The sequence below is a fragment of the Amborella trichopoda genome, chromosome 8, assembly GCF_054954075.1.
Source record: "Amborella trichopoda isolate Santa Cruz 75 chromosome 8, AtrichopodaSantaCruz75HAP2 v2.0, whole genome shotgun sequence".
Taxonomy (NCBI): domain Eukaryota; kingdom Viridiplantae; phylum Streptophyta; class Magnoliopsida; order Amborellales; family Amborellaceae; genus Amborella; species Amborella trichopoda.
Window position 1 is genome coordinate 1,757,501 of NC_142343.1, and position 22,622 is coordinate 1,780,122.

The following is a 22,622-nucleotide window of genomic DNA, read 5'->3' on the forward strand; positions in this document are numbered from 1 at the left end:
GGATTGTGTGGACTATGACAATGCCCTTTCTGCTGAAGATGGGACATGTAGTATGGAAGATTGTAGTAGGTGTGATTCTCTGGGAAGTATACAAAGAAATAAATAAAAGAACTTTTGAAGGGATTGTTTGTCCTTTTGATAAGCTAATCCATACCATAGAATATTCCATATGGTCGTGGTTATCAGTGAATAAAGAGGGTTAGGGTATTTTCCAAAGTGGATGTAATGGCTAATCTGCGAAATTTGTTCTATCTTGGTTCTAATTGCTCTAGACCGAGATGTATATGGGTAGCACCATGTTTAGGAAGCCTAAAGCTTAACTTTGATGGTAGCTCATTTGGAAAACCAGGATTAACAGGGATTGGAAACATGATGCGAGATTGCTCTGATAATGTTCTTTTCTCCTATGCTGGTCTACAACAAATTTTGCAGAAGTAAGTGTGCTGCTTTGTGGTTTGAAGATATTCTTAAAGAGGAATTTGGGGTGTAACTGCACAATTGAAGTTAATTCGTTGAATGTTATTAAATGGTACAAAAAAAGAACTGAAAATCCCTTGGGACCTCCGGTTTTTGTGGTTGCAGGTGGTGGACTTGGTAGATGGTGCCTTGGTTTCAATTTCCTTTTCTCATATTTATAGGAAGCCAATAGTATTGCTGACCTCTTAGATAAAGGGGGTTCCTCTATCCCCTCTCTTTTAATCTCTGATGATGTAATTTCAGTTTTGTAGTTATCAATAAAAGTAATAACCTTGGTAAAAAAACATATTTGAGATATTTTATATATAGCAAAAAGTATTCATATTTTACATGAAGTAAGCATGTACGACACACCAATAGTCCATAATATACCATTGGATTATTCATTACAAGATTAAATAGTAGTTAGGGAATGATTTATTATTATGTACATGTATTACACGTGAAATGATTTAGTTAATAATTGAATAAATTTTTATTTTGAAATAACAATTTTGAAAATGATGCATTCGATTATTAAGTTGTTTTTAATTGAATAAGAATAATTAATTATATTCATGTTAACTATTTTTTAACAAATACTATTAATTGATATAAAATATAAAATTTTTATTATTTATCACTAAATTTATATATTTATCACTCAAATTATATTATATTTATAATATACATTACTTATCAAAAAAAAGGAAATTTGTCAAAAAATATTTATAATATACATATATATTATATTATATATTATATACACAATATTATATTATATATATAATCTATATATTCATATTATATTATATTATTTATTATTTATATATAATATTTACATAATAGACTTGTATAGAATATTGCATGCTTTTTTTCAAGTTTGATATTACGTGCATAAGTGTGTGTGTGTATATATATATATATATATATATATCTCCGTACTCCCTATTTTAATGTTTCATATCTTAATAGATCTAATATTTCAAAATATATCTTGAAGTACAAAATTCTAAGTTTTATATCTTCTAATTTTCTTAACTAAATCTTTACATTTTAATCTTATTTTTTAACCCAAATAAATAAAAGGAGGACAACTTTTTCTAAATCCTTCACACTCCCTATTCATGTCTTTCCCCAAACCCCCCTCTCTCTCTCCCTAATTGGGTTGGGCATTTCTCTCTCTAAAAAAAAGGCCCACACCATTAACCTGGTTTGATCCCAAAAAGCCCATTTTCTAAGAGGCTCTAATTCTAGAAAAATAGTGGTGAAAAATCACATAGGGGGAACCTAAAGACCCAACATGTCCTTTAATGGTGGATTCTGAATAGGTAACCAATAGATCAACAAGTAATGAGAGAGATATACTGCAGAGTTTGGCGGGATTTTGGCTCCCCGGTTGGAGGAGGTTGGGGAAATGGAAAGGCCATTACTAGAGGAGGCCATTGCCTGTTTCTACATACTCAAGAAGGTGTTTATGTTGGCAAAGAAGTTGTTGAGGATGAGAGCAAGATTTATCTGGTATGGGTTCTAATGGTTGTGCATAGCAATGTTGATAACATGGTCTCTCTCTTTGCAGCAGTGTTGAGAACGTGTTCTCTCTCTTCGTAGCAGCGTTGAGAACATGATTTCTCTCCCCCTCTTTCTCTTATGTTGGGCATGGTAGAAGTTTGGGTCGAACTGTGTATGTTGTGGGAATGAAGAGAGACCATTAAACTGATTTATAAAGAGTTCAACTTTTTATAGGAGCTTCACGTTTGGCAAGATGAAGAATTAGCTATTTAATAGGAGTAACAACAAAAAATATGAGTCTTTCACGTAATGCTGGAAATATTATGGAAACAGCAGAGCCTATTCACCAGCACAGAAAAGGAGAGAGAGTTGTCATCTCTTTGCCTGGCATGCTGTGAATTTGGGAATTTTTTTTTTAATTAAAATATTTAAATTCTATGAATTAATGGAAAAGCAAGAATATGAAAATGAAATTATCTTTGAGTTTTGGGAAAACACATAGTAAAAGAGAGAGGTTTGGAGAAACACATAAGGGGGAGAGAGCGTGAGAGACAGGGGGAAGGAAGAGAGAGAAGGGGTTTGGGGAGTCACAAGAGAGAGAAAAAGAGAGAGTGGATGGATGGGTTAAAAAAAGTTCTCTATATTTGTTTGGGTTAAAATATTATGATTAAAATAGAAAAGTTAATTCAAGGGTTAAAAGATATAAAACTTAAAGATTTTTATGGCCCAATATATATTTTGAAATCTTGGGTGTAATAAGATATGAAACCTAAAAATTGATGATATAAAGATATTTTATTATAAATATCATATATTATATATTATATTATAATTTATTATATATGTAATATTTATACATTCATATTATATTATATAATATATATATATATATATATATATATATATATATATATATATATATATATATATATATATATATATATATATATTATGTACATTATTTATAAATGGGCACAGTTTGTATACGGATGCATCCGTAGGTGTAGAGGTAAGGTGCACCTTCAAAATTTGGCATGGTATATAATTTCGATGAAAAATGTTCGTAGGATTATCGTAAAATCTGATTTTATATCTAATTATAAAATGATAAATGATCTTATGGGACCCTCCTCCACCCATGTGTATAGGACCCCAAATGTTCACCATTAAATTTGACATAGATCTATAGAAAAGTCCAGTCCCACACCAATGTAATAACTTTTCTAGAGATTCATGCCAATCCTTTGGGGTCTTACATACAATAAGTGGGGAGGGTCCTATAGGATCATTATTCCTATAAAATTTTAAATTTCAAAAATGGTTAAAATCAAGTAGATCTATATACATATGAAAATCTTGAAAATTGACCGAGTAGATAATATGTTGTAAAATGCACTATTTCTTAAACTTAAAATCTTTTTATTTTTCATAGTCATACATCTCAATGTCGAGATGATCAATCAAAGAGTTTTTCAACATTAAAAGTACCTTTTCCAATGGATTTTTGATGGGCATCCATATTTCTACATTATATAAGGTGGCATCCTCATATAAATTTTTTTCTTTATAAATCTATAAATACCACCGAAGTTCTTATATTAAACTATTAAATACTTCATATAAATACACTTATGAATATGTTGAGAGTTCAAAGACCTTCTTAATATAGAAGCTTAAGAGAGAGGAAAAGTAGGGTTAAGAGAGATGAGAAACAAAAATAGAAGTTAAGCTTAAAGAAGCTTAATTGGTTATGGGCAAGCTCTCTATGTTTCCCCTACAACATAAAACGTATATCCCTTTATCCAACCGTCCATTTTGAATGGAGGGCAAAGATTGTCCCAACATAAAACGTATATCCCTTTATCCAACCGTCCATTTTGAATGGAGGGCAAAGATTGTCCCAATCACAATGTCATGTCTCTACATTATTTTATTTTTAAGTTTTTTTTTTTCTATAAACTATTTTGACACCGAATTTTGTATATCAAATCCTCTATTAAACTCGCACTAGACAAAAATATAAAAACAATCTTTCCAATAAAATAAAATGACTATAATACCCTTGGAAGTTGTAAGGGTATTTTGGTCATTATATTTTATCAAAAATTTATTTTTAATATTTTTTTTATAGGTACGCCCCAATGAGAAGATGACATGTACCAATTTCATATTCATATAATTTGTGTTAAAAAAATAAAAATACTTTGAGACGTCAGATCTAAGATCAAACAATGAATGACTTTCTTGATCAAAATTGAACGGTTGGATGATAAAAGAAGCATTTTTCTTCTATACTCTCGACGAATTATAGAAACCTTTCCCATTGGTTATTATGGGAGATAAAGAAAGCGACAAGTTGGGAAATGGCTTGAACCCAAACCAGGTTACATACACTGCTTTGATTGATGGCCATTGCAAGTCTGGGAAGATCGAAATTGTTCTCTCTTTGATGGAGATAATGGGAAAATATGGTTGCATACCCTACTTGCAAACATACAATGCCAAATTTAATGGTTTTTATAAGGATATCATGGTATATGTAGTAGAGAAGTTGTTCAATAAGATGTTTTGGTGAAACCGAACGTTATTAGTTACCCCACATGGATTGCAAGACCAACCATGTACACTTCGCCTCTTTTATAGCTTGTTTAATCTTTCTCCATCAAATAGCCTTTCACTCATTTTTAATCCCCATTAACAAAATATATAATAATAGATAGGAACATGATCCTCCATGAACTTAAAACCTATCAATAGAAACACTTAACAATAAAAATTAAACAGATTACAAAAAAATCAATCAATATTCTAATAATATATGAAAAGTGCTTGGCGAATAATGCGATGCACAAACAAATTTAAATACAATCACTACTACTTATAATATTGAGCAGAAATTAAGAAGAAAAGAGACTTCCCTCCAAAATGAAGAAGAACACCACGATAGTTTAGAGGCTATAAGTGACTCAAGTAACTCCTCACTAATTTTTAATCCTTATGGTTAACAAAGCTGTCTTGAGCTTTAACCTCAAAATTATAAAGTAGTTAGAATTATGGCTATATCTGTTGGGAAGAGCGGGAGAGAGAGAGATTGGATTTTAGTAACCTCAGAAGGTGGAAAGAGGAAGAGAGAGAAAATGAAGAGAGATGCCAATTATGAAATAAAAAATGACACATGATGCAAAAATAGCGAGGGTGTTTATCTCCCTTAATATATAGTAGATAAAATATATCCATACACCAAAAGTCCATGTTGCGTTGGGAATGGGGCAGATGTCTCAACCTAATGTCCCACCCTCTAGGGGTGCCAATAGTTTGGACCTGGACCCGGATAGACCCGACTAAAAAAGATAAATATTTTTGTATTTAATTATATTTCAATATATTTCATATATCGGGATCATAAGAATATTACCGGACCCAGACCCTGTCCCAAATAGTGTTTGGGTTCAATAATTGGACCTGGACCCGACCCACCGGGTCCAATTTTTAGACCCATGCGTAGACCCAAATTGGATCCCGAGTCAGGTCCAGGTCCATTACCACCCCTATCACCCTCCATTCCTAAAGTTAACATATCATAAGAAAGGGATAATGTACAATGAGACCATTTACTTTTGGGTATGGTTTGTATAAGCCCAAAGCTCTAAACAATCAAAATATAGGACACACCTTTAAAATAGTATGGAAATATGTTGTTTTAATATTATAAATCTTTATGATAACCTGAAAATTTATTTTTATCTCTAATAATAAATTTTAAAGTTAAAAAATACTGTAGATCAAGCAAGACTATGAACACTTGAAAATATTGAAAATTGATGGCCTAGATAATACATTACAAGATGCACTATTTTCAATATTTGAAAACCCTTTTTTTAGCCTCGCACTTATATAAACTTTGTCCTTTACTTTTTATACAATAAGGACACAAGTACTTACAACTATCTGAATCTAACAGCTTGGGTGTATAATAAAGTTTTAAAATTTTATTTTGCATGTTTAATTTGGACAATGAAATGACAACATCCATCTACTTTCACATTCAATGGTCAGGATTACTTGTGACCGCCTTACTAAAGATCATACGTTCCCCATAAAAATAGAAACAAAATATATGGTGCGCCAATGGAACAATCATCAAAATACTAAGATGTACTTCGTGAATATTTATTATTGGAACTACAGTGTATGGATTTTGTTCAGCACCTTCTAAGAACTTGAAAAAATAATGTCTAAAGATTGAATAGAAACCATCCAATTTTTAAAAGGTGAGATCTAAATCTTAAAAAACTAAAAAAAAAATAATTTTGTTTAGTCATTCGAAAGTGGTTACCAAAATTCCATATTGAAAAAATATCTCAGCAGTGAACTATGCTCCCAAGGCAGCTTGGTTTACATGTCCTTAAAACTGTATTCATGCCCATTACCCCAATTCATTCACTTCGTTGGTTTTCTATCACGCCATTCATTCGAGAGAATGTGCGGTAGATATGCTCTACTGCACCATAAACTATAAATCATGAGTACGACACACTCGCTATACCATTGTTACTAAGATTGGACTCGACTCATTAGTCTAGTCGGTTAAACCATTGACTGGTGCCAATTTTGTTTAACACGAAAAATAAATTTAGTAAAAATTGAGAAAAAACATTAAAAAAACAAAATTAATGTATAACTAATTTTTTTGCTAGTTAGAATAATTAGTATGACCAATTGGAGTGGCTAAATAAAATTGAAAATTTGTAATATATCATACATGAATCATTATTATTTATTTTTTTAAAATCCAGTATAAGGCCAAACAAATTCAAGTAGCAGCAAAAACCAGTTTTGACTAAACTTGACTTGGGCCAATTGGCCCAATCCAATTTCAGTAGCACATCTACAACACACTAAACGCATAGTTATGATAATTGGGCCAGACCACTAAGATCTTACCAGCCAGACCTCCTACCAATGTCCCTGGCAGATTTCAAAGCAAAATTTAAGTTTGGTTGAAAACCAATAAAAGCTAGTGTTTGACCAAATTTGGAATGTGGTTTTAACTGGTCTGACCAGCTAAACAAAATTTATAATTTTTATAATATATTGATGTTTCAAACTATTATTTTTATTTTTATTGTACTTTTTGAGAATTTGATTCAACTCATTCGAGTATTGATCAAATTGATTTTGATTAGACTAGACTCCTCGTTAGTTTAGAACAAATTGTTTCATACGGGCTGTACTGCATTTCTACATATGTGGTCCAGAAAGTGTAAAGCATCCATCTTAAATAGGATGCAAGTAGGTGTTCAATCTATGGAAATTAACACTCCAAATGTTTTCTTACTAGAATTATTATTTTAAATTTTTTAAATATATTTATTTTTTCATATTCATGATCTCCATGTTAAAGATTACATGCTCTTAAATATTAAGTCTTAAAATCCATATAAAAAATAGATTTATCAAGTGGCCCGTATTTCTACGGATGCGGGTTTGGCCGCATAGAAAGCGGCTCCTGGTGAGATTCAATCTGGGCACCTATACTAAAGGATTCGAAAATATCATTAAGTATTTTGACAAGGATAGGCTTTGTAAAAAGGTAGGCAACGTTGTCTTGCTTCTTTAAACGAAACGCTAACTCAACAAGAAAACGACCCCATCTCATTGCGGGACTTCCGGCCAAACCGTGAGATATTCTCCTTTTATCCTTTTCCCTCTTTCTCTCCCCCTCTTTCTCTCTCTACACCGGGAGACTACTTTTATCAAATTTTCCCTTTCTCTTTCCCCTCTCTCTCTCTCTCTCTAAACCCGAACATTAAAAACTAAATCAGTTTTTTCATTTTTCCCTCATTTACCTTCTTTATTCTCCTTTTTTCTCTATTTTTTTTATTCTTTCTCTTATTTTTCTCTCTCTCAAAATCGAGAGAAATTTTATTTTTTCTAAGGCACATATACTATGCTCCCTAAGGAAGATACTGCGCTTTTCCTCCCTCGCTCAAAATACTTGGAAAATTTGTTTTAGTCTAAAATCTTGAGAACACATAATAGCTACTAGATGAATATTTTTTTAATTTTTTTTTTTGAATTTTAAGTTTTGACATTTAAATATAGTCTTTAAAAACTTGGACAGTCTCTATTCAATCTTGAGGCATAAGTTTCTTTAGCCGAGATTACTCTATACTCAATTGTGAACTTCTTGCACCAAATATATAGATTGTTTTGAAATTACATCTCAAATTTTTAGATTATCCGGTTTTGGCCAAAGGAATATCGTTTCACTTTTTCCAACTTTAATTCCTAGTATCTCTTGCTCTATCATCATTATGGTCAAAGTTTTTTCTTTTTTCAACTTTAATTCCTAACATCTCTTGCTCTATTATCATTATCGTAAAAGTTTTTTTCCAACTAATTGAGATTAATTACATAAATACTCATCTGACTTTCTGCACCGTTAATTGATCCAAAAAATATCCAGTTTTGGCTAAAAGAATATTTTTCACTTTTTTTAACTTTAATTCCAATATCTATCTTGCTCTTTCATCATCATTGTCAAAGTTTTTCCAGCTAATTAAGATAAGTTACATAAATATTAATCCACCATTTTGCTCTATTAATTCCCTATATGTCTCTTGCTCTCTCTAAATCAAGTTAATTGTCATTCTGATTTTTAACCATCTAAATACAAAAACTTTTAATTCTGATTTTTATCCCTCTAAAACCGAAAAATAACACTGTCCTTAACCCTCTTTCTCTATCCTCCTACTCTCTCCAAATTTGGATCCTACTTTATCTTCTCTCTCTCCCCTCTCTCTAAATTGGGAAATGTTCTTCGTTTTAGTTTTATTTATCCCCTTTTTTTTTTTCTATCCTTAAAATGAGGTATTTTGTATTCTCTCTCTACTTTTTCCTTCATTTTCCTCTTTTTTCCGCTTATTTTTCTTCTCTCTACCCAAAATTGTAAATATTTCTGACAAATCGTTACTTTCCCTCCTTTCTCTCTCTTCATTTTTTTTTTCTTTCCCTCCTTTCTCTCTCTTCGCTTTTATTTGTTTCTCTCTCTCTCACTACTGCAAAATTTTCCTATTTCTTCCTCAATATTATTTTCCTTTCTCTCCTCTTTCCCTCTCTTGAGTCTCTATTTTTTCTTTTCTTTGTTTACGTTTTCCCTCTCTCTCTCTCTCTCTCTCTCTCTCTCTCTCCTCTTTTTCCCTCTCTTAAGTTTCTGAAATGTTTTTGTTACATCTCTCTCTTTATTAATCATTATCTCTGTTCACGCAAATAGATCCTCCTTGTTTTCCTTCGAAACCCATCGCTTCCCTCATAAAAAGCCCATTTTCTAACTTCCTCTGCAACTCCTCGAAAGCATATGTATCTGATCAAAACATTCAAAATTCGAAGGGAAACCTCTGCATTTAATGGTTTTTTAGACTTTAAATTTTTTTATTTTTGGGCCATTTTTTGAAGGATAAAAGATGTCCGATGCCCTAATCAATGGCTTGGCTGGTGCTGGAGGTGGAATCATCGCTCAGTTGATCACTTATCCTCTGCAAACTGTAATTCCCTTAAACTCTCCATTTTTCCACCTTTCTCTTTAGATTCTGTGATCTGGGTTTTGGTTGTGAATGAATAACTATATGATAACTGAAACAATCGTCTCATAGAATTCTAATTTCTTAGAAATCTATATTTCTTTGCATTTTGTTGGACTTTATGATTTTTTTTTTTTTTAAGCTGCTGTGATGAATGATAATTTATTTTCTGCATAAAATTGTTGTAATTTTTTATGGAAATGTTTTTTGATCTTATGTTTGAATTTTTACAGGTTAATACTAGGCAACAAACTGAACGTGATCCAAAGAAGGTCTCAGGAGATGAATCATCGAGTGCCTCGACGGGAAACCCTGGAGCTATTGCACAAATGCACAAGGTTTCATTTTCTTCAATGCTATCTTATTTTACTTTTAGATTTATTTTGTATCAGGTTTGTTTGCAAGTTTGAAAGGGAAGAAAATTTTTTTTTTTTTTGCTCTGCTTTTCTGGGGTTTCCATTTTTTTTTTCTTTGATATAAATTTTTGGGTGCTGGGTTTTGAGCAGGTGGTTAAGCATGAAGGGTGGGGACGTTTGTATAGTGGGCTTGGGCCCTCTTTAGTTGGGACAGCGGCATCACAGGTAAGTTTCTGCTTTTGATTTTTTAACTTTTTTGGTAGTTTTGTTTTCTGGAAAATAACATATGCAGCTTACATGAACTCATTAAAAAGTAAGAAAATCATTTTCTAGTATGCATTTACAATGGCCTGAAGCCTTGAACTACAATTTGTCTCCTTTTCAGTTTATATCAGTTTTAAATAGTTGGACTCGGGTTTCGACTCTCCAAGTGCCCGGCTGAGTTCTGAGTCGGGTTTTATTATGAAAGAATTTGCCATCTCCCATCTCTCTTTTTAGGGGATACAAAAGGACCTAATTCCCATCGGGAAGATCCTTATTTCACATTTCTCATCGGAAAAATACAGAAATCTCAATTTCTTAAACTAGTAGGGATTGATGATTGATTCTATTTAGCACCCAAACCAAATAAAATAGGACCAAACGTAATATTTGTCAGGCTTAAATTTTCATCAATCAAATAATCAGTTTTATCTCTTCACCCACCTTCAGAAGAATGTTACTGAAGCATAGATATCTCCATCTCCCTCTATCGGTAGAATTTTCTAGGAAGGATTGGCCAACAAAATATGAACCAGAGATTGAATATTGATATACCTCAGATTTGAATTGGATTCCCAATACCAAAACGAGTGATTAACTGAATAAGCTAAGCTATTCCAGTTATTCGGAAGGAAAGAAAGGTTGCAAGTGGGACTATATATATATATATATATATATATATATATAACTTTGCAGGGATGGTCCAGAATCTAAGGGTTAGCCAGACTAGGATAGAGTATATAAGGGTTTTAAAATTACCCGGACTAGGTTAGAGTATATGAAATGCAAGTTTACTAATAATACGAGGAAGTAGTTAAGATTGACAGCTATGAAATACCAAAAAGATCGCACTTTTGATATCTTGAGTCGATAATTTAGGAAAATGGAGAGATTGAAGATGATGTCACACATAGAATTAGAGTTGGGTTGGCGAAGTGATGTGCAACTGGAATTTTATGTGATCGCCGCATACTAATGAAGCTGAAGGGAAAGTTCAATAGGACAGTTGTGAGGCCAGCTTTGCTCTATGGAGCGGAATGTTAGGCGGTCAAAGAACAAAATATCTATAGAATGAATGTAGCGGAGATTAGAATGTTGCGATAGATGAGTGGCAAGACAAGAATGGATAGAATTCGAAATGAATACATTCAGAAAAATTTAGGTGTGACACCAATAGGCAATAAGATGAGAGAACAGACTTAGGTGGGCTGGCCATGTGTGGCGTAGACCAAATAAAACACTTGTTAGGAGCTGCAAGTTAGTTCAAGTGGAAGACTCCAAAAGGACATCGTTGGAAGTAATGAGAAAAGATATGGGGACTTATTACTTCACTAAGGGTACGGCCCTTAATAGAGCAGAACGACGGATCAAGATTTGTGTATCTGACCCGAATTAAATGGGGAAAAACTTTGACGATGATGATGATGTGTGTGTGTATATATATATATATATATATATATATATATATATATATATATATATATATATATATATATATATATATATATATATATATATATATACGTATATGGGTGTAGTTTGTATAGAGCCTAGGCTCTAAACAATAAAATTAGACATATATGGGTGCAGATTGTATAGAGCCTAGGCTCTAAACAATCAATTAGACATATATGGGTGCATATTGTTTAGAGCCTAGGCTCTAAACAATCAAATTAGAGCCTACCTTCAAATAATGTCAAGAAATGTGGTTTCAATACTGGAAATATTTGTGATAGCCTTAAAATATATTTTCATCTTTATTAATAAAGTTTAAAGCTTCAAAAATAATGTAGATCAACCGATCTATAAAATTTGAAAATCTTGAAAATTGACAGTCCGAAAATGCGTTGCAAAATACACTATTCCGAAACTTAAAATCCATTTTTTTCTCATGTCCATGCATCTTGATGTCGAGATGATCAATTTGATGGAATTTGGGCATCAAAACAACCTCTTCTAGTGAAATTTTTGAAGTAGGCTCTAATTTGATTGTTTAGAGCTTCGGCTCTATATAAACTTTTCCCTATATATATATATATATATATATATATATATATATATATATATGTATGTATATATTTTTATTTTTATTTTCTTTCTCTTTGAAGTACTCATCTAGTGATCGTAAAGTGGACCCAAAATTTCAGATAAGAACAGCTCCTTTTATGCTGGTCTTTTTCCCAAGGGAGCAAATGTAGAATTTGTTCCTTTAGGAGTGCAGTATAGGAGCTCAAAAGATAATTGGGACAAAGATCTTACCCTCTGGAGATACTATTACATGAATCTTGAACTTGAATTTACATTAGTTTTCTCCTAAGAGCAAAACACATTGGTGTGCATTTATCATTTTAACTTGAAAAAATCAATGTGCATATATCATGTGATATTTGAACTTACCACATACGTCGATGTATGCTAAGGTTTCATGTATATATGGCCAGTTTTTAGTGCTACATTGAATGAATAATGTTCTATCGCTGTCTTATCTTCTATGTAATTTATCTTGGAAGATGAGTGAATTATAATTTGTTATATACTGCCCTTTCTGCTTCCTTTCCCCTCACTGTTCGGCTCTTTGGCCCTTTCTTCTCCTATTCTCCTTCTGCCCTTGCTTTTGATGAATGTATAATCATCTCCATGTTGGCCTTTAATTTTTCTTTACGTTTCAGTTCTATTTCCCTTCATATTATATTTACTTGATAATTTTTTCTCATCTTTCCTTATTTCTTTTTGTAAGATTAAATTTCAAGTGAATAGCATTTATATATTTTCTTCCATTTGACTCCTCTATTCTCTTTACAGCATTCCTTTTATGGGATGGATCTTTAGGATATTTTGTCAAATTAATATGATGCTCCTGAGTTTGACCCACCTTCTTTGGTGAATGCAATTATTTGTTCTAATAAAGCTTTACCATGTTGGATGAAGGGACTGCTTGCTGCAGATGTAGTAAAGAAAGTTATTGTTGTTTCTCAAATATGTCATGAAAAATCTTTCTTGAAATTGTAAAAGTGCAAATAACCTTCCTTAAAACTCTTTCTTAATAAAATAAGTGACTGGCAATCTTGGCAAAAATTTAACATGCTCTATTGTCATTGAATCTGAGTAGCAAAAAAAGCGGCAAAAAAAATTAACATGATGCGTCTGAGTTTGACCCACCTTCTTTGGTGAATGCAATTATATTTTCTAATAAAGCTTTACCATGTTGGATGAAGGGACTGCTTGCTGCACACAAAGTAAAGAAAGTTATTGTTGTTTCTCAAATATGTCATGAAAATCTTTCTTGAAATAATTGTAAAAGTGAAAATAACCTTCCTTAATACCCTCCTTAATAAAATAAGTGGCAGGCAATCTTGGCCTAAACAATTTAATATGTTCTGTTGTCATTGAATCTGAGTAGCTCAATATTGGTCACTTAAGGTGGCATTAACTGTAAAACTTGATCGACTATGGTGCCTCCTTATCTGATAAAATTTTCTGGAACAGGGTGTTTATTATTATTTCTATCAAATTTTCAGAAGCAGGGCAGAAGCTGCTGCACTTGAACATTGGAAGAAAGGCACTGGTGATGGAACAGTGGGGATGTTTTCATCACTTGTTGTAGCAGCTTTATCCGGGTGAGGTTTTTGTGAATTTTTCTCCCTTTGTTGATTTAGGACCCCAAAAAAAAAAGAAGCATAGATGAATGCCCATATTGCCTGAATGGCTGCACCTTCACATACGGTTTTCCAATAGAATTTTGTAATGATTCAGTTATTGACTGCCTGATGGGAAGTTTTAAACTCATGTTTATTTATTTTTTAAGCATAATTTTGATATGTTTGTGTCTAAGTGTTGCTTCTGTCCATGATCTATAAATCTTTGTACAATATATTGTTTGGTTTATTCTATTGATCTTTTTTCCGCAGGTGTGTGAATGTTTTGTTGACAAACCCAATATGGGTTGTGGTTACACGTATGCAGGTTATGAACTAGTTGTTTTTCTTTTCTTTTCTCTGCTTGGATCCACAAATGTGATTTATCTGTGGCCTTTTCAGTTTGAGGGAAAGCCAATCTTCCATATCCTTGAATTGTGTTACTTGCTGAACTTGTTTATTGCAGACACATACTAAAGGACCGAAGAAAATTGATGTTGGTCAAGTTAAATCTAGTGCTTCAGGTACACTAGGGATTGCTGCAATTGAGCCCCTTCCTTTTGGCACTAGTCATGCGGTATGTACTTTTGTCATTTTTTGTATCATGGATCCATTTGTTGAATTCCACAATCACTGGGGATCACTAATCAACAAAGAAAGCAGCTCCAGCACTTGGCCTTGTGTGTTCCTTTGATATTGAAGCCCCTTCTTTTTAAGTTCAACCGCCTTTGTTTCTTGCCTCTCTCTCCTTTTTTTCCCATAGGCAATAGGTCATGTTTTCTTTCTCTCCCTTCCACATTACCTATGCTCAGCGTTCAAAAACTCGCAACTCGGGGTGTGGCTTGGACACTGCAAAAACCAAGATGTCTTGACAGGTTAAACAGTTAACTCGGAAAAACTCGGATGTGTTTTTCTAATACTTTTTTTTTTTCAATATGAAGTGTTTGTGACGGGATTGGAGTGTAGCTTGTCCCCAAGTTAAACCTTTTTTTCCACATCAGAAAATGCTGTTTACGTCTGTGTGCACACTAATGCTTTTGTAACCAAAAGCTTGGGCCATCCCGAGTTTTTCATTAATAAAATTCGGTACCTAGGCAAGTTGAGTCGAGTGGCCGAGTTTTTCCAAGTTGAAAACAAGTTTCTAATCACTGCCTATGCTCAACTTAGTGTGAGAATGTAATTAAGTACCACCAAAAGCTGCAAATAAATATCAATACTTTATGCGTAAACATGATAAAACTTTTGATAATCCTTGCCAAGAGTAGCTTTGCTATGTATCAACCCACTTTCTTTGCTAGGCGGTAATGAGTTGAATGGTGTAACTGGATGATTGCTTGGAAGGAGAGGATTCATGGAGCTAGTTAGTTGTTACAAAGTATTTTCTATTTGGAGGGAGCATTTCAGGACAACTGGTCGTAGTTATACAGGGGAGGTTGGAACCATTGCATATGGTGCAAAGGAGGTTGTAAGGGTTGAAGATTGAATATTGATATGGTTTTGGCATAATTCCTTGTGTGGGCAATAGAGCTTGCTATGCATTTTTTTTTATTATTAAGTATTACTGTGCGGATATGATTTCCTTGAGGTGGTACAAGTGTATTCTCTTCTAAAGGGCAGCAAAGGTTTAACTATACTGGCTTGGTTTTATGAATACCACTATGAGTAACACAAAAGTTTGTTCAAACCAGTGGTTTAAAAAACGGATTGGTGCTCCAGATCGGGCACCCAAAAAATCCATCCGGATCGGTGAATTGGAGTTTCGGATTGGGAATCGGCCGGATTCGGCCTTAAAACAAATTCAAAAAAATTATTAAGAATCATTATAAATGTTGTTTTTTGGGAATCCAATGAGAAATGAGGGTATTGCATTAATAACTTTTATTTTTTTACATCAATATGCGAATATTGAGATGTTTTTTCCTTGTATGAAGATTCTCATCAAACAATTATTAAAACTTAACTTTATCAAAATTTTTTTTTTATTAAAACCGAAGTAAATACAATATACATTGAAATTAAAATTATTGGTTTGTATTTCATTATTTTATCATCATTTTACTATACAAATAAGAAGAATCTGAAATTTATCTTATAATATCATCTAATTTAAAAATCTAATTTACAACTATAACAAAAAATAATACATTGCATAATTTATAATGTTAATAAATTAATAAATAAAATATTAGATTTGATTATCATTGTAATTAGTATAATTATTAATTACAATATTAGAATAAATGTGATTAAAAAAACAAGGGTATAACCCTCACAAATAAATAAATCTAATGTATAATAATTAGTGTTGATAGAAATATATAATTTAGTAGCATAAATTTGCAATCATATTTTAATAAAATTAGGAAAATAAATAAAGAAATTTATATTTGCAATGTGGGATAATTGATAAAGCAACTTGACATAAATTCTAAAGTGGTATGAGCTAGTGTTATTGTTTTCTCTTAAAATATCTCATAAACTTGTATTTTTTTAGTATTAGTATTATTTTTTGCTTCTTTTAATATCCTATGAGCTAATATTAATTTTTTTAATCCCAATTAGCTAATAGCCTAATAGTATTAGTATCTTTTTTTTTTTTGGATAAGTAAATTTAATTTTTTTTGGTGTGGCATAGGGGTGGTGAGCCTTATCAACCAGTTATTATTTTTAATAATTTTCCTCCTATTTTTCTCTCTTAATTGTTTTTTCAAAAAATCACTATAAATCTCTAAAAATAGTGTTCTTTTAGTTTCTAAAAGAAATTAGGAGTGATGCATTATGTACTTTCATTATTTTGTAAAAATAAGTACATATTGAGATGTTGTTTTTCTTGTTTGGATGTCTACATAATTATTAATTGTAATATAGTATTATAATAATATATCAAAATAATTTAAAAACATTAGAAAACACTTCCATATTATAAGATTAAAAAATTTAAATTTTCACATAAATTAGTATCACATCAAAGTATCAAACATTTATTAATTCGTTTTACTCATCGAAAATTATTACAACCTAACTAACAACTATAATAATATATATTGAAATTGAAGTTGTTGGTTTATAACTTTATATTTTATAGTTATTTTACTATACAAATAAAAATATAAAATGTCTTATAATATCATCTAATTTAAAAAATCTTAATTACAATTATAAGAAAAATATATATATTACAAAATTTATAATATAAATAAATTAATAAATAAAATACAAGATTTGGTTATTAATAAAGTAAAGAAATTCATATTTGCTCTGTGGGATAATTGATAAAGCAACTTGAAATAAATTCTAAAGTGGTATGAGTTAGTGTTATTTTTTTCTCTTAAAATATCATCTAAACTTTTTAATATTTGATAAACTAGTATTAGTATTGTTTTTTTGCTTTTTTTAATATCCTATGAGCTAGTATTAATTTTTTAATCCCAATTAACTAATTAATTAATTATTAATTATATAATGAACTAATCCCATGAGATAATAGCCTAATAGAGTTTTTATGGATTTTTTGGGTAAGTAAATTTAAATTTTTTTGGTGAAAGATAGGGGTGGTGGGCACCCAATTATTTTTTTTAATAATTTTTTCCTTTTTTATCCTATAATTTAATTGCCACCATCGGGCGTACACACTTCTTATTCATGACGTGCCCATCCCCACCTAATAGTACACCCACGTAATATAATACACCTAATAGTATTAGCTTTTTATTAGATATGAAGTTTATTGAATGCAAAAGTGTATTAGAGAATTGTCCCACATGGAAGGGATGTGGGAAGAAAAGGTCATATAAAAAATTGAACCCACCCGTAACAATAAGTATTGGTGTTGCAGGGCCACGTGTAAGTGGGCTTTTATGCATGCTGACATATGCAGTTGAGGGTTTAATTCATAGGCCAGGTGGGGCATGTGTTCAAATTTTTAATAGAAAAACATTATTGACGAGTGAGATTCGCCGATCCATAACATCACTTGGTCACTCATGACGTCATTAGGACGATTCTCTAGAGAATCATCCGAATCCCATTTTTCTACATGATCAGGGATGGGCTAAGCGATACCCGATCCGGATCGGGTCACCGATTTTTAAAACACTAGTTCAAACGACTCTTATTGTCTGGATTTTCTAGGAAATGAGAATCCTTACTCTTCTACTATTCTCTATATCATGTTCATAAAATCTATATCCTTTTGAGGATCTAGAGTACCCAATAAATAAACATTTGATGTATATATATATATATGAAAAATATTGAGATTAGCCCACTAGCTCATATGAACATATGAGCTCAACGGCCCAGATTCAATCTGGGCCGATCTGACTGTCACGACCTTATTTTGTATTTTAATTTTAATTTTTTTCTACAAATCCAAATAAATTGAATTTTTAGGCGTCCATTCTTCTCATCAAAGCGCACCTAATAAAAAGTATTTAAAAAATAATTTGTAAGAAATAAATTGACCAAAATACCCCCGAAACTTTTCAGGGGTATTTTGGTCAATTTATTTCTTGCAAATTATTTTTTTGACATTTTTATTAGATTTTTCTATTTTTGATGAATACACACCTAAAATTTCAAGTTATTTGGATTTATAAAAAAAAAAAATTAAAATTAAAATACGAAATGAGGTTGTGATCGTCAAATCGGTTTAGATTCAATTTGGGCCGTTGAGCTCATATGTTTATATGAGCTAGTGAGCTAATCTCAGCATTTTGCTATATTTATATATATATATTCGCTTTTTAGAAAGTAATCATTTTTGGTTGAGTCACATTAATATTTATTAGAAAGAACTGAACTCATCTGAAAACTAGTTGCCTTTATTTCTGAATAAAAGAGAAAAAGTACAAAACTTTCAGTTGTAGTTACTTGTGTTTGGTCCTTTCTACATTCTGTTCATTGTCATTATAACACGTTCTTGTACTGTTAAATCGCAGGTGCAAGAAGTGTATGGTGAAGCTGGGGTGTGGGGGTTTTGGAAGGGCGTGGTTCCGACACTCATTATGGTAGGATATTAGTAGTAACAAATCCCTTTATAGGAAATTTTCAAGTTAATGTCTATGGAGATTTTAATGTTTCTTGGGGAAACTGAGTAAAATTTGATATAGAGGAAATGTTTGAAGATGTTTGACTGACCATATCTCAACAGTGTGTGTGTGTGTATGAGAGAGAGAGGTCATAAGAACTGCATAGTTGGTGATTTAAGCTATGAGAGAGAGAGAGGTCATAAGAACTGAAGAGTTGGTGATTTAAGCAATGAGAGGTGAACAGTTTGCATCTTCTGTGTATAGGTTAGCAATCCTTCAATTCAGTTCATGCTGTACGAAACCTTGTTAAAGCAATTGAAGAAAAAACGTGCTTTGAACAAGGACAATGATGGAGTGAGCGCTTTGGAGGTAAGCATATGAAATTATTAATAACACATAGTTGTTGTTGTAGTAAGATGTGTGTTTCTGTGTGTGCAAGAGAGAGGGGGAAGATATGTTTTGTCATTGTGAATTGTGTGTGTGTGTGTGTGTGTGTGTGAGAGAGAGAGAGAGAGAGAGAGAGAGAGAGAGAGGGAGGGAGGGATCTTTTAGAAATACGGTTAAGATTCCAAACCTATTATTAAAATAGAAAGATCTCAATGTTATTCTTGTGTGACCAGATTTTCCTCCTTGGAGCTATTGCGAAACTTGGAGCAACAGTTTTAACATATCCTCTTCTTGTCGTGAAGGTAATTACTTATTGCCTGAGCAGCATGTTAACTATTGGGGTAAAAAATTGGAAGAACTTGATAAAATTGAAGCTGAACGCTATTACAAAAATATAATTCTGTGTCTGTGTCTGTATCAGTAATCATAAAATCACTTACTCTCTTGAACCCTGCAAGGTGCTGGGACTAACCCAAATATCTGGCCAGTCTGACCTGAGTCCTAAGATTTCATGTATTTTTTTAATAGAGACATGGATGAGTTGGGCAGTATAACTCGGGCTGGGTTTGTAACACTTACATACATGATTTGGAGACAATGTGCCTTTAAGTTGACTTTGAGACTTGGGTGAAACCAATTTGTTTGCCCATGAAGGGTGAAATCAAGCAATATAGAAATGTATTTGAATGCACAAATATTAATGAAAAACACGTTTTGTGTGTGTGTGAGAGAGGGAGAGAGAGACCTCCTTTTTGCATGAAAAAACAGTCTCCTTGTAGAGCTGGCAACATGCAGGTTTTGCCTTGGCCAGAGGTCAGCCTGGACTGAGCTGAAGGAGCCCTGGTCCACTTAGGGCAGGGCCTGGCCTAAACCTAATAGTTTTTTTTAAAAAAAAAAGGGGGGGGGGGGGAGGGAAGCTGGCCTGACAGTGGAATAGGCCCTGGTCCGGCTCTTGGGACGTGGTGACCTGGCTCTCGAGCCATATTTTTTTGCCTAGGCCTTAGGTGTTTTAAGGCAGAGCTAACCGGGTCAGGGGCGGCTGGCTATTGCTACATCCCCTCGATCTACATTACATTCTGTTGAGATCTACATTGGATGTTTGTTTTTGTGAGGAGAAACCCATTTCAACAAAGGTGTTCTGGGTCCAAAACCTTGAATAGAGACTCATCCTAGTCAAAGCCTTCAATGGAGAATACAGAACTTAAAATGCTATGACCTGCGAGTAGTGTAAGTCTGGCATGTGAAGTCTCTGGTTTTCATTGGTTATTTACATGTGCAGTCAAGGCTCCAAGCAAAACAAGTGAAGGGTGGCGACAAGATGCAGAATTATGCAGGTTTACTATGAGAGAACCCTCCCTCCTTCCCTCCCTCCCTCACACACACACACCATTTGCTATCTCTCACTCACACAGACACACACAGATCATTAGCTCACTTTTTTTCTTTTTCTTTTTTTAAACTTGACTGTATGATATAATACTAACATAAAAAGGAAAAGTATTCGATGCATCAGAGGATGCAGTTCATCGACTGTGTCCCCGAAAGCATCAAACACCCATCCTCAAGATGGATTTCCAAAATGGCCGCCCTACCAAAAGATAAAATGGACAGTGTTAAAAAAATAAAAAATTACCGTTTTAAAATTTATATTTTTCATATTAAGCATGGATAAGATTCCTTAGCCCTTAAATATCAAATCCAAAATCCATCTAATCAAAACCTTATTTATATGAAAGTGTGTTACATTCACTTTCAACCGTGTGTACAAAAGAAAGAAAAAGTCTCTGGCCTACCAGGAGACTAGTAAACTTCGGGCCTAAACAAAATGGCTAAGAGTCTGTGTGGGAGGTATAAAAATTGCCAATAGAGGGACTGCAGATTGTGCAATATGGCCAAGAGAGGAAAGTGGATTGTGCAATATGGCCAAGAGAGGAAAGTGGTGACCCACACCGGATCGACTATGCAGGGCTGTTGATCTCTCTCTCTTACACACGCACATCATTGGCTCTTTCTCAGTTACACAGATCATTAGCTCTCTCTCTTTTGCATAGAAAGAGACTCTCTCTCTCTCTTTCTTTGAATGTTAACAAAAAATTAGCTCTCACCCCTGAGCATATAGGTTATTTTGGTTTCAGGTACTTTTGATGCAATTGTAAAAATGATACACTGCGAAGGAGTTGCTGGTTTTTACAAAGGGATGAGCACAAAGATTGTGCAGAGCGTGCTTGCTGCTGCTGTGTTGTTTATGGTGAAAGAAGAGCTCGTTAATACGGTTCGCTTACTGCTCACAAGAGACCTTGGTTGGGTCAGTAAGGTGAAGTCAAGGCCACCATGATTTGTTTATTGATGTCTATTGATCTCAACTGTATAATTTTTATTGCTCAAGTATTATGTGGGTTGAAAATAAAGGAATGAATTGGAATAAGATTCATCTATGGTGCCAGTTTAAGATGGAACTTTTACTCTCTTTCTCACGCGATTCATCTATGGGAGCCAGTTTAAGATGGGCTTTTAGACTCTTTCATCAGTGGCGGCCAGTTTGAGATGAATTATTAATCTCTCTCTCTCTCTCTCTCTCTCTCTCTCTACATTGTGCTCAGCTGCTTTTGAAACCATGATACATCTTAGAGATTTACCCAACAACATAGTTGCTCTTAAAATTTGAAAAGATGGCTGTCATTTACTTTCATTGACAGAGGCTGAGACTGAATATTTGGGGCAAATTCCCCTGAAATTTTGATCTCCATACAAATATTTTGATAAATTTGGTTGAAAATTTACTAAACAATATTTTTTTTTTTTAAAAAAAAAGATAATCGACCTAACAGTTTCAGAAAGAATAAAAGAGAACGGGAAAAACATGACATTGGAAACCAGATATATCGGGTGATTTCTTCTTGAAGTGGAAGGTTAGGGGAATTTAGCTTTAAAAATTCATTATGAGAGACAGAGAGGAGAGAGAGGGAGATCTTTATAACCAAAATCGTAGGTAAATTTGGAGAAATTGGAAAATGCATCAAAATATTGAGGGAAGAATTGAAAAACATATACTGGCCAACTATTTAAAAGAGACTCATGGTAAATCTCAAAATGTTTATAGAGTTGAGCAATACTGTATCCCTTGGGTGAAATAGCTAATTAGGATAATTTTTTTATTTAAAATTTTGGAAACTAAGTACCCCTAGATGATTATTTCCAAAAAAAATATTGAATTTTGAGTTCTGAACATCTAAATCTTTCCCTCCAAAAATTAGTTGTAAAATCTTGGGATGTTATTTTTTTAGGCAAGTACAAAGTAATTTTTTTTTTTTTTCCTTTTGCGGTTGGCCACCGGGTTCTAGAGATTATATGCCCGGAATTTGGGATTTAAACAATATTTCTAGTGTGAGTTTTGCTGGAGGG

The 22,622-nt window shown here is 32.8% G+C and overlaps 1 protein-coding gene across 3 annotated transcripts; it reads left to right on the forward strand.

The window, feature by feature from the left end:
• Positions 1 to 8,601: 8,601 nt before the first annotated feature.
• On the forward strand, positions 8,602 to 21,676 carry PXN (Mitochondrial substrate carrier family protein). 3 transcript variants are annotated; one of them, XM_006848064.4, is made up of 11 exons: positions 8,602 to 9,515; positions 9,785 to 9,889; positions 10,058 to 10,132; positions 13,655 to 13,785; positions 14,077 to 14,131; positions 14,270 to 14,380; positions 18,744 to 18,812; positions 19,098 to 19,202; positions 19,454 to 19,522; positions 20,500 to 20,554; positions 21,356 to 21,676. In XM_006848064.4, the coding sequence occupies exons 1-11, from the start codon at positions 9,435 to 9,437 to the stop codon at positions 21,553 to 21,555; spliced, it is 1,056 nt and encodes a 351-aa protein (XP_006848127.2). In that variant the 5' UTR covers positions 8,602 to 9,434; the 3' UTR covers positions 21,556 to 21,676. The 3 variants fall into 3 exon arrangements, with proteins under 3 accessions (XP_006848127.2, XP_088729362.1, XP_088729363.1); XM_088873236.1 differs by lacking the exon at positions 20,500 to 20,554 and having other exon boundaries at positions 8,609 to 9,515; XM_088873237.1 differs by lacking the exons at positions 8,602 to 9,515; positions 9,785 to 9,889 and having other exon boundaries at positions 13,687 to 13,785.
• The last annotated feature ends 946 nt before the right edge of the window (positions 21,677 to 22,622 follow it).